The sequence below is a fragment of the Copadichromis virginalis genome, linkage group LG4, assembly GCF_057382275.1.
Source record: "Copadichromis virginalis isolate Kocher_CV1m ecotype Utaka linkage group LG4, C_Virginalis_male_GT1.1, whole genome shotgun sequence".
NCBI classification, from domain to species: Eukaryota; Metazoa; Chordata; class Actinopteri; order Cichliformes; family Cichlidae; genus Copadichromis; species Copadichromis virginalis.
The window spans coordinates 12,335,195-12,347,689 of record NC_140621.1 but is presented as its reverse complement, the minus strand read 5'-3'; the positions used below and the strand labels follow the sequence as shown (position 1 = coordinate 12,347,689).

The following is a 12,495-nucleotide window of genomic DNA, read 5'->3' as shown; positions in this document are numbered from 1 at the left end:
AACAAAGAGAGGGAAGGTAGTCAGAACTGAGGGGATTGAACTACCAGAAGGCAACATTGCAGACATAGAGGACAGTTACAAGTACTTGGGGATCCCGCAGGCAAATGGGAACCATGAAGAGGCCGCTAGAAAGGCTGCAACCACCAAGTACCTGCAGAGGGTCAGGCAAGTCCTGAGGAGTCAGCTGAATGGTAAGAACAAGATCCGGGCCATCAACACGTACGCCCTGCCCGTGATCAGGTACCCTGCTGGGGTAATAGGCTGGCCAAAGGAGGAGATAGAAGCCACTGACATAAAGACAAGAAAGCTCCTTACCATGCATGGAGGGTTTCACCCCAAGTCCAGCACCCTGAGGCTGTACGCTAAGCGGAAGGAAGGGGGCCGGGGACTGGTGAGTGTCAGCACCACAGTCCAGGATGAGACAAGGAACATCCAAGAATACATTGGGAAGATGGCCCCAACTGACCGAGTGCTCAGTGAATACCTCAGGCAGCAGAAACCCAAGAAAGAGGATGGAGACGAGGAACCATCATGGAAGGACAGGCCCCTGCACGGTATGTACCACCGGCAGATAGAGGAGGTGGCTGATATCCAGAAATCCTACCAGTGGCTGGACAAAGCTGGACTGAAAGACAGCACAGAGGCACTAATCATGGCAGCACAAGAACAAGCTCTGAGCACAAGATCCATAGAGGCTGGGGTCTATCACACCAGGCAAGACTCCAGGTGCAGGCTGTGTAAAGATGCCCCAGAGACAATCCAGCACATAACAGCAGGGTGCAAGATGCTAGCAGGCAAGGCATACATGGAACGCCATAACCAAGTGGCCGGCATAGTGTACAGGAACATCTGTGCTGAGTACAACCTGGAAGTCCCGAGGTCAAAATGGGAGATGCCCCCAAGGGTGGTGGAGAATGACCGAGCTAAGATCCTGTGGGACTTCCAGATAGAGACGGACAAAATGGTGGTGGCTAACCAACCGGACATAGTGGTGGTAGACAAACAGAAGAAGACGGCCGTAGTGATCGATGTAGCGGTTCCGAATGACAGCAATATCAGGAAGAAGGAACACGAGAAGCTGGAGAAATACCAAGGGCTCAGAGAAGAGCTCGAGAGGATGTGGAGGGTGAAGGTAACGGTGGTCCCCGTGGTAATCGGAGCACTAGGTGCGGTGACTCCCAAGCTAGGCGAGTGGCTCCAGCAGATCCCGGGAACAACACCGGAGATCTCTGTCCAGAAGAGCGCAGTCCTGGGAACAGCTAAGATACTGCGCAGGACCCTCAAGCTCCCAGGCCTCTGGTAGAGGACCCGAGCTTGAAGGATAAACCGCCCGCAGGGGCGTGCTGGGTGTTTTTTTTTTTTATGTGTGTGTGTGTGTGTATATATATAGGGCCATCTCAGGCCCATCTCTGGGTGATATCCTTGAGGCCTGGAGTTGCCCACCCTGCAGTAACTGTTGGTTGTTCAGTGAGAGGAGCCAAAAACACATGTTTACAATCCATTTCATTTTATAGGTCTGTAACAAAGTGAATCCATCTAAACACCACCTGTTTTTGTGTGACTGGACAACACTCCCACTGTTGGGGAAACTGACAAATAACCAGAAGAAAGCCTGAAACAAAAGCTTACAACACTGAGTCACAATTTATTTTCTGAGCTTCAGAAAATGTTTTTTGACCTGCAATAAACACCTGCACTCACACATTTTTGGAGATAAAATAATTTAATTTCAGGAGCAGGCCCACACCTCTAAACATGCCCTTTCCGGTTCTTATACGATCCCTCAGTTGTACAAGCTGTTCTCGTTTGAAAAAGTCCAGCGCTGCCCCCTGCTGGATGATCCACAGCTGCCTTCAGGAGCTCTGATAGACTGAGCCAAACACCTGGGCAACTTGACCTTCAACATCTGGAACAACATGAAGAACATGGTCTCCTACACTCCTCTCATTCTGGACCCAAACACTGCTCATCCAGACCTTATCATGTCTAAAGATCTGAACAGTGAGAGAAGGAGCGAGGCAGCGGCTTCCTGATAATCCAGAGAGGTTTGATTGGTTCTATTCTGTCATGAGCTCTGAGGGCTTTAACTCAGGGACTCACAGCTGGGATGTCGAGGTTGGAGACAGTACAAGCTGGATGCTTGGTGTGGTAGAAGAGTCTATCAAGAGGAAGGGAAACACAGAGTCTGGATTTTGGGGAGTAGTGGTCTGTTTAGGTAAATACTCAACACGCTCACCATCAGCTGGATTCCCTGCTCTCTCGGTTCAGAAGAAGCTCCAGAGGATCACAAATCAAAAGGATCAATCAAACAGTAAACACAAATCCATAACGTCTCACCCAATTTCCCAAACATTGTATTGTTGGGTCAAAATGAAGCTCTAAACTCAAAACCATTCACTATTGCTGAAAAACCAAACTTTGCCCACAGACATCACACACAAGGCCTCAAAAACACACACACTATAACATAGTCTTACACATTGGTGCAATAAATTAAAAACAATATTTCCAAAACTGGCAAGTTACGTTGCTTGTGGTTCTTCCCCTCTAAACCTTTTCACATAATGAACACAAAAGACGCAACCAATGTATCTACAGTGGCACATTTTTATTCATGTACCATACAGTACAACACACACCAAAAACATTATTCCACCTCAGCATCTTGTCTTTGGTCTGAGTCAGGCCAGAAAATCTCATCCACATCACAGGCTATATTGGCCCTGGCCAGGCAGTGGGGGTAAAATCCTCATGCATGCCTGATCCACCCCTGGCATGCATCTACTGATATATCTAGGCAGGCTTCTTCCATGGCCCGTAGGAGGTGAACACGGACATAAGGTTCTCTGTCGTACACTTTCCACCACCATGCCGAAAATAACTCCTCTATTGGGTTTAGAAAGGGAGAGTATGCAGGCAGAAAGACATTAGTGTTTTTGGTAAACCAGTAATGAACCAGAGCAGCACGATGGAAGCTGACATTATCCCAAACAACAACTTAGTGAGGCTGCTCTGGCTGTGCTGGTTCCCTGTAGTCCAGCTGGAACATATGTTGTTTTAGACCATCAAGAAAAGCAAGGAGAAGCATAGTGTTATAGGTTCCTAGAATTGCATGGCAGTGGAGTATTCCTCGTTGTTCTGATGGCTGCGCACATAGTGACATTCCCTCCACGCTGACCAGGGACATTTACAAGAGCCCGATGGCCAATTATGTTCCCCCACCTCCTCCCGGTGTCCTAGACCACCTCCTCCTCCTCCACCTCTTCCTTTGCATCTCTTTGGATCCATTGCTTAACCAAAGGTTTTTAGTGGGAAGTTTTTGCAGCATGTACAGCATAAATAAGTGCGCTCGCATGCTCTTTTTTGTCAGCATCATAAGATCTGCCACTAACACCAGATGGTGATTGGAAATATATTATCTTCGAACTCTTGTAAAAGTCTTTTGGAGATCTTTTTAGTTTCTGGTAGTTGGCCTCCATCGTCCTCTGTTTTTCCACACCACACCATGAGAATAACCTTGTTCGTAGTTTTCGCTTCTTTCGGAAGAGGCGATCTTTGAATGACCACTTCCTGGTGCGGCTGAGCTACAGCCAGTGCAGTCTTTATGGAATATCCAGCACCTTTGAAATGTCTTTAAAAATGGCTTTTTCAAGACTTTTGATCCTCTTTTGTTTGATATTTAGTGGTTTTTCTTTAACTTGCGCCCACAGAGACGCTGACTCTTCGGATGGTGACACCTTTGCCTTTCTTGAGGCGCTTGTAATTACGGCATTTATGATCTCTTTAAAGAGCATCTGTTCCTTGGTGCATTTTTTGGGCCCTCTGCTACGGAGAGATCAGACTCCAGATCAGCTGACTGTGGCTCCTCCTGATTCAGTTGCTGGGTGCACGGATGTGGGCAGCACACACAGTGCTCTAATTTCTCCCCTGTACTTGTGCCAGTTTCCCACAAGTACATTTTTGTGAGTTAAAATCTAACAGGCAGAAGGCAAATGCATTTGGCACGATGTTGGTGCAGGCGACTATAAATCACACTGTTCACACAAACACAAACCCTGAGGCTTCATGCATTAAAGAAATGCACATTTACATTCCAGGTGTCAAAAAAGAAACAAAAAACCCAACTTAGTTTAAAAATACACAAAAAGCTGAAAAGTGTGTTTTGCTGTGTTAACTCAAGTGGAGAGTAAACATCAGCTGTCATTAAAATATGTTCAGAGTTTTGCAAACTGTGGAGGAGGAATTTCGACCGACTCTTCTTTACAATGTTGCCTCAGTTTATTGAAGTTTGGGAGTATTTGTTTATGCACAGCTCTCTTAAGGTTAGGGTTAGGACCATTGATCAACAGCCATGGCCTCCTTGACTCCGCGCTCAAACCAGCGTTCCTCCCTGTCCAGGATGGAACGCTGGTTTGAGCGCGGAGTCAAGGAGGCCATTTACGTGAAAAGGGAAAGACCATCTCTGAATCGAGGAGGGGGCCTAAGGGTACATCTTTCGCCATCTTACAATGCTGTGATTGTAGCCATTCCCCAACTCTCTGTGAATGGTACTCACGGCCATTGATCAGTGGTTGTTGATCAGTGGTCATGAGAATTTGCATAATTATGATTAAGGAACTGACCTCCGAGCCCATTGTCCCTTCAGTGGGCTGGTTTCAGTCATTATGCAAATGTACTGTTTATAAGATTTGGGGAAACCTGCAGTCAGCTGAGACTGAAGAAGTCACTTGGATGAGTGATGAAACGTTTCTCCCACAAAACGCTACGTCCAGATGAACAGAATCATCTTTTGGAGATTTACTTTCCTGGATGATTGAGCATGCATCAAGATGTAACACTAATATTTTTTTTTAAATGTACACTAGTATGATAAGACAGTTACCATGGACTGACATGAGTTAAACTTAAACATGAATTATTATTGTTATTATTAATAACAATAATTTACATAAACCTATTAAATCTTTGTTGTAATGAAAATCAATCAATCAATAATAATTGTCGATAGAACGAAAGTCAAAATGGAATTTCTTTACAGATTTGTCGTCAGCTCTTAAGGATTTAATTATTACATGATTTATGACTCATCACATTTTTGGTTATGATTTATGATGTATGTATAATAATTTATTATAAAAACCTGTATTGGATTAAGTAGCAGAATGTAACTTTTGCTAACAAATTAACAATTTCAAAATTGCAGCGCAGACTTCTTATTCAGCTACTCAGCACCCTTACCGTAATCTCGGTAATAAAGTAGCAACCAAATTCAAGGTGACTTTGGTAATTGCCCTCAACAGACCAGGTTTTCTGACTTGACTTGACCCTTCTGGACTACACAGCCGGGGGTATGAAGTACCAGAACCTCCAAGCTTTTGGCCCTTTCTGGCATGTCGTGGCAGGCCGTGGTATGTTACACTAACGAGTCCATGGTTTGCGGTATTTTTTAGCAATTGCAGTGTTACATCCACTAGGTGGCACCAAAAACCTGCCGTAGCCGTTTAGAATTGCGACATGCCGTAAATCAGCTGTCGCAAAAACAAACAAACAAGAAACGTGGATACTACTTTCTAATCATTAATTAATGTTTTTATTGCTTTTATTATTATTTCAACGCATGTTAATTAGTGGGTAGGTGACCAGTGTCCGGTCATGTTCGTGCTGGTGGAAATGGTCGACACGGTGCGGATTCCGCCGTGGAATTTTCACCGGCAACTCAACGAGGCTGTTGCGGAGGAACTGAACAAGAAACTGGCCAACAAGGTGATGGAGACAATTCTAGCAGACTTAGGATCAATTTTCACCACACAAAACATAAGCTGTACTAACAGTTCATCCAGGGTCCTTTATAAATTCATCCTCTTATTTTTAAGCTATACGCGTGGGTGGCAAATGCAAGGAAAAACCCGACCTCTGCACTGAGTGGATTCAGTGGCTCTGTTATTCAGTACGATTTGGTTTCACTTTGCCCTTTAGCAGATAAAACTAGTGTAGGTCACTAAACAAAGGGCTTAGATAACTCGAACACCTGTGTGAGATCTTGGAAAGCACTCACCATTATCATCGTTATCACTAAAACATAAAATGAGGGCGTATGTTGTGGAAAGTGATCATCCCTCTAATAGAGTTCAAGAAAGGCTAATGTTTCCATGGCATCTGGTGACCCTAAACCTTGCTGAGACCCATCCAGGTTATCTGAACTACTCCTGTGGTCAGAGCCTGATCAAAAAAGCCTTTAGATACCCATTACTAGTCTCCTTCAACGGTACAAGCCTTTAAACACTGAAGTTCTTGATAGTTCACCTCATGAGTAGTACTTTGAGAAGAGATGCAATGTATTGAGGCATCTTCAGTAAGAGAAGACATGGCATTGCCACCTAGACTTGAGATACAACAATTTTAATAGGGAATTCCATTTACAAACATTTTTAGGATAAGACTGGTCTTTCTTTCGGAAACTGAGCCTCAGTGCTGTAAATAAACCTGCCATCATCAGTACTCTAACCCATAATGAGGAATGGAAATGATTCTGTGAGAAATGTAAATATTTACATGTCTTTAAAAAGTGCACACAGCTCTGAAAAATATTCTTTACTTTGTCTTTTTGGCTAAAAAAAAAAGATACATTTAATATTATTCCTTAAAAATATGTTGCTACTGTATTTATATTAGGCATATAGCAGAGTCCTGATTTATAGACAAGGAAGCATTTATTAGCAAGCACATAATACCAGTATTTGGCAGCTAAAATACTGAACATATATTGTCCTTTTAGCAGAAGTTTGTGTGTTAAATTGTGTAGTGCTGTGCTTACATTAGGTGGTCTATAACGTGGGACTCTGCATCTGCTTGTACGACATCACAAAACTCGAGGACTCCTATATATTCCCAGGAGATGGAGCCTCTCACACCAAAGGTATGACGATCATCATCAAATAGCTGAGACAGCCTTGCTGTAGTTGAGTTAAAGTCATATACTGCTTGTAATACCTCAGACATCAAAGCAAAACTCACCTTTTTCTACTGTTAGTGCACAAACAAGGTAGATGGTGGTGAGTGGTACCTCCTCCTTACCTTCTCTGGTCTTTGTGTCAGTTCATTTCAGGTATGTTGTTTTTCACCCCTTCCTTGATGAGATCCTCATCGGCAAGATCAAGTACTGCAGTCAGGAGGGAGTTTACGGTAATTTTTGACATCTGCACAGCACCATTTTAACACATGTGTCTGCACGTTTATTCTCCACACCCTCAGAGGAAGGTTAGGGCGGCAACAAACAAGCATTCTCCTTGCTGACTGATATTAGCCTCGAAACCAACCATCAAAATCTCCCAGAGTTCAGGGTGACATCTTTAGAAGTTTTTTTTAACCAGTATTTAAGCTATTAACTGTGCAGTAATGCAGAGACTGTCTACAAATCAACATTTTGGAACCTTTTGCTTAAAAAATATAAATAACTTGTCAGTGTCTCCAGTGCCAGAAGGTGCCACCCTCATGTATGCTTTATTGGTACCCTCCAAATAACTTTCCATTATGGTTAAGACAGTATGGAAGGCACAGCAGGAACCTACAGAATGTCAAACACTGTATCAAAAGATCATAGAAACAGGAGAATACAAAATCAGTCCCACCGCATCATTCAAAATCATGGATGAGCTCATCTACCGTGTTGTCAAACTTACTGCACAAGACCCTGTTTCAAGTCTACATACCAAACAGCTTTCAGTTGCAGTTACTGGAGTGTTACCACCACGATCATGGGATTTTTTTTTGGCTTTAAATATTGGAACAATTAGCACCGTGCGTTGTGAATTTTAGTAAATCAGTTTGGACGCTTGATTTAAATATTCTCCTCCCTGTTTTTGTGCCTTTAGAAAGAAGTTCATATGCAAGCGGGTCGGTCGCATCTTATGTGCAGTCTTCTCATTGCGCAGTCTTTGTAAATACTGTATATAAAAAAACATCATTATATATGATTTTTGATTAAAATATTTTCTACAAGGTATTTAAAGATGATCGTGAAGCTTTTCTTTAAAGTCTGCTTAAGAAACTTCCTGTGTCCCTACTTTCATCTGCAGCAGGCAATATAAAAGTACCTTTCTAAAGCACTTCTCTGCTTCACAGTGACCATGGGCTTCTTTGATGACATTCTCATCCCACCAGAGTCACTTCAGCAGCCTGCAAAATTGTATCCTGACATACGTTTCTGTGAATTACATAAAGTGCAGGTTTGTTTCCAAATCCCTGTTATTATAATCAAAATGATGTTTAGGTTATTTTCTTAGCTTAAGTGAAGCCTTCCTTAGTTGCCACTTCAGTGATGAAGCCGAGCAAGTTTGGCTTTGGGAGTATGAGACCGATGAGGGTGCCCATGACCTCTACATGGACCAAGGAGAGGAGATCCGTTTCAGGGTGACAGATGAAGTCTTTGTGGATACGTCACCAACAGGCCCGGCCACTGCCGCCTCTGATACGGCGGCACAACCGGGACAGTCAACGGCACCACCGAAAGAAGACGGCGGGGAGAAGAAAGAGGCACCATATACGCTGATTGTAAGAAAATACACTTTCTTATCGTCTTCATTAAACATCATAAAGCTGTGTTTTACTACCGCAATCAGTTTTAAATCAAAAGTCAGATGTGACTGAAGTGCAGTGAAATTGCAGACTTTCAGCTTTTAATTCAAAGCGTTTCACAAAAAAAAGAGACACTTTCATTAATGGAAATACAGAGAGTTTATAGCAAAGTGCAAACTGCTGGTTACACTCAAGGATAAGAAGGTAAGATTAGATCTCACCTGAAAACATCTAAAAGAGCAACAAGGAGAAATCAAGACGAACTTGACTGACAGATAGAGGAAAGTATGAAGGAGTGATAAGCCACATAATACCGCATTGCCTGTCAAACATGGAAGTGTTGCAGTGGAAATGTTATTGCATATATACATATAGACATACCTGTGTAACTGGTTTACTGGTGTTTATTGATGACGTTACCCATTTTTGAAGCAGCAGGATAAATTGTGAAGTGTAGAGCGCTGAACTCGCTGTTGAGATTCAGACAAATGCCGCAAAACTGGATAATGACCCGAATTAAACTGTAAATTTAACTCAAGAAACGGGAGGTTCTTCGGTGGCTGAGTCAGTCACCTGACACCCACAAATACAACACAAACAAGCAGCTACTGAATGAGGTAGAGCATCTCAAAGGAGGAGACGGAGCATTTGGCGATGACCACAGGTCTTTCAAGACTTCACAGTCACTGACTACAAAGTGTTTCCATCCAGTTTTTAAAAACTATCTCTATTTTTAAATGACAATTAACCAGTTGATCAGTTAATTCTGAGCCTTTGTACATGACGGACTTTGTATAAAAATGTCTGGAGTATTGGGATACATGTACCGGCGTTACGTATTGAAAATACAAAATATGAGTAACTGTATTTTGTTACAGTTACCATTTCAAGAGGTGGTATTCAGAATAAAGTTACTTTGTTGAAAGCGATGGATTACACAGCGGTCTTTTCCTGTTTCATATGTTAGGCTGTGCGCTCTCTATTTTTGGTAATTCCACGCTGGTGGAAACCCCAAAAAACATGCATTAAGAGGCTCCAATGCCTGTGTCTCAATCTCGCGGCCCAGGTCACCTCTACATGCAGCCTGCATTATGACGTGAAGAAATATTTTTTAAAATTATTGTTCAAAAAATCTTTTAATATGAGGGCAACAGGCAGAGTGTTACAGGCATAGCCCTAACGAATGTAGCCTCATGGGCAGTGTAGTCCAGTTGTAAGTAAGCTATTAAGACTCGACTGTACACTGTGTTCGTGTTTTCCTCCGAAACAATAAGTTCTGTTGAAGCAGCCTTTCAACGCTTCTCTCTGTCTCTCGCTAGCAAAGTTGACCCAGACAAGAAAGTAAAGCTAGTTTTTGGTTACGAGCCCGACACGGAGCCCAACACATTAGCCAGAGGTCCCTTTACTACGGTTCGGAGCCGTGGACCTGTTTTATATATGCACGGAATAGTTTTCTATATGAGATCGCTGCAAAATTTGCAGCCTTACCTAATGTCCACCCTACTGTTACTCATTTTGGAATACATTTTAATAGTAACCTTCCCAACACTGGTAACACTTAATGCAATGCTTTCCTTTAACCCCTTGAATTAAAGCTCGCATTATGACTGATCGATATAAAATCCACTGCAGTGATGTTGAGAGGCAAAAACGACAAAAAAGTGCCCAACAAATTATGGCGCTAACTGTAACCGTGTGGTAATTAAGGCGTTGCCTTCATCTGTATGGCTGAAGGAGTCAACCAGGTTTTTCTTACCAAGCTGTCTCTAAATGGACACAAGAAAAGTTTTTTTTTAAACCATCCTTTTCATCGCTCTAGTGAAAGAAGTAATTACCACTGTGTGACTAAAGTGATCAAGACTTTTGCATCCCTCTGTGTTAGGCAGTGGGATGTGTTGTGTCAGTGTCACAAGCTAAGAAAAAAAAAACAAGAAGGCAATAGCAGTTTTGTTCTCTAGCTTTTCTGGGGGGACCACCTTTGGAGCTAGACCTCGTTTCTTATGGTCGTGCTGTTCGGTCTCATGAAAATGATGCTGGGAGCTCGGACATCTAGAGATAGCAAGATAAAACACTTGATTAAAGTAGATATTTCCTATGAACTCCTGACTCCTGTTTGCAGTGCAGTAGAAGACCATAAACTTTGCTATCTTTACCTAACCCGACTGATACAGGACATTTACATTAGTGTACAAAGAAGTAAGAGGAAGGTGCAGCACTGATGCGAGACAAATATCATTACATTCACGTCTAAAAATGGGTCACTATTAAAATGTTATGTGTGTGCATGTTAAAAAAATTTATCAAGCCCCAAATAGTTTTGTCTCTCTTTACTCATGCATACAAAATTAGGTACATGCTTATTTATAGATAACTTTTTAAATGCTGGATTGCAAAATAATGTCAAACTTGTGGCAGTGGAGCTTTTAGCTTTTTGGAAGCTTTTTTTCTGCTGTTTCTGTGTTGTGTTGTGTTCAGACCCGGGGATCATTTAGAAGCTTAATTGATGCTTAAAACTGGAGAAAATTGATGGAAAATTCATAACGAACAAGACCTGTAAGCAGAATAGATAATGTGAGTGGCATCTGTAAAATCTGAGTTCTTCCATAGTGACAAGTTGCTCTTTTCAGCTCTTCAGCTTTATGTGAAAGCATAGTAGCCAGCATTGATTTTCTTTGTGTCTACTACACCAAGAATTGAAGTATGATGTGACCGGTATGTATACGTTTTCCTGAAACAAGAGACCTACACAGCCTTGTGGATGTGCAGTGGCTTGAACTCTTCTAAAAGTCAAGGATCACACCCACCCTGACCTTTTCCACTTTTTGTTTCAGGGCACCATCTGTGAGCCAGGGCTCGGGCTGCTGTCATGGTGGAACAGCTAGCACTGAGTCTTTAACGCTAGCTGTTCAAACATCATAGCTGATCTGAGGCACGAGGGACCCTCGGCAAAGGTCGCTGAACCCCACTGTTTTGGTGCCTGTTTCCACCCATGTGGCATCCGTGTGATGGAGAACCAGTTCTTCCTTGGTGCCTTTTGAGCAGCAGTCCTTTCTGTGTCACATGCACAACGTGGGGTAATTTAAAAGGGACGAGACAGTTTGTATGGAAGCACTGACTTTATGCAAGAATATTATTTACCATTTAATGTAATTAAGTTGAAATCTTTCAGGCAGGGGGGAGAAATAAGTGTGACCCTACTGTATATATAAACTGCATCCAGCGGCAAAATCAAAAAGAATATGTCACCAGCATTGCATGTTGTAAAAGATGTTATTTTTATTTGACATACCTCCACCTCCAGGATCTGCTGCACACATCCTCAGTGTGTGCTAACCCCCCACCCCTTCCTGTTTTTTTCCTCCACAATAAAAGTCGAAATGAGAGCTAGCTGCTCTGTGGATTTTTCATTCTGTGTGATTATAGAAAGTATATCAGAAAGGATTAGTGAGCAGCCTTTAAATCCTTCAGTGTAATGGGCAGTGAAGGACACAGTCAGATCTGCCCTCTGCACACTTAATGTCAGTCTACACACACAGATGTGTTTATTGTGCAATCAGTGGGCTGTTTCATGTGACAACTGCATGGTTGATGTTGTGAAACAAGGACAGTCTGCGCTGGAAAGGGAGCAGCAGAAATGTTACATATGAACTAAGTCAGCATTTGAATAAGTAGCGTTATGTAGGGTACTAAATAATGTGAACACGAGCTCATTTTTGCATCCTGACTCTGTCAGCAGTCATCAGTATAAATCTATAAATGCAAAGCCGTCAGTAGCAGCGCATAAACGACATACACGGTGAAACCAGCCTTCACCACACGAGGCTGGCATGGAAGTCAAGGAATGAGGGAAGTCATTTTCTCTCCCACACACAGTCACATCACGGCATCGGAATCTCCGCCAGCTGCGCAGACTCACCAGCA

At 42.7% G+C, this 12,495-nt stretch overlaps 1 protein-coding gene across 1 annotated transcript; it reads left to right on the top strand.

The window, feature by feature from the left end:
* The first annotated feature begins 5,330 nt into the window (after positions 1-5,330).
* On the top strand, positions 5,331-11,961 carry polr3h (polymerase (RNA) III (DNA directed) polypeptide H). The gene is made up of 7 exons (XM_085453614.1): positions 5,331-5,408; positions 5,629-5,763; positions 6,820-6,916; positions 7,096-7,182; positions 8,122-8,185; positions 8,316-8,550; positions 11,406-11,961. The coding sequence occupies exons 1-7, from the start codon at positions 5,391-5,393 to the stop codon at positions 11,454-11,456; spliced, it is 687 nt and encodes a 228-aa protein (XP_085309740.1). The 5' UTR covers positions 5,331-5,390; the 3' UTR covers positions 11,457-11,961.
* The last annotated feature ends 534 nt before the right edge of the window (positions 11,962-12,495 follow it).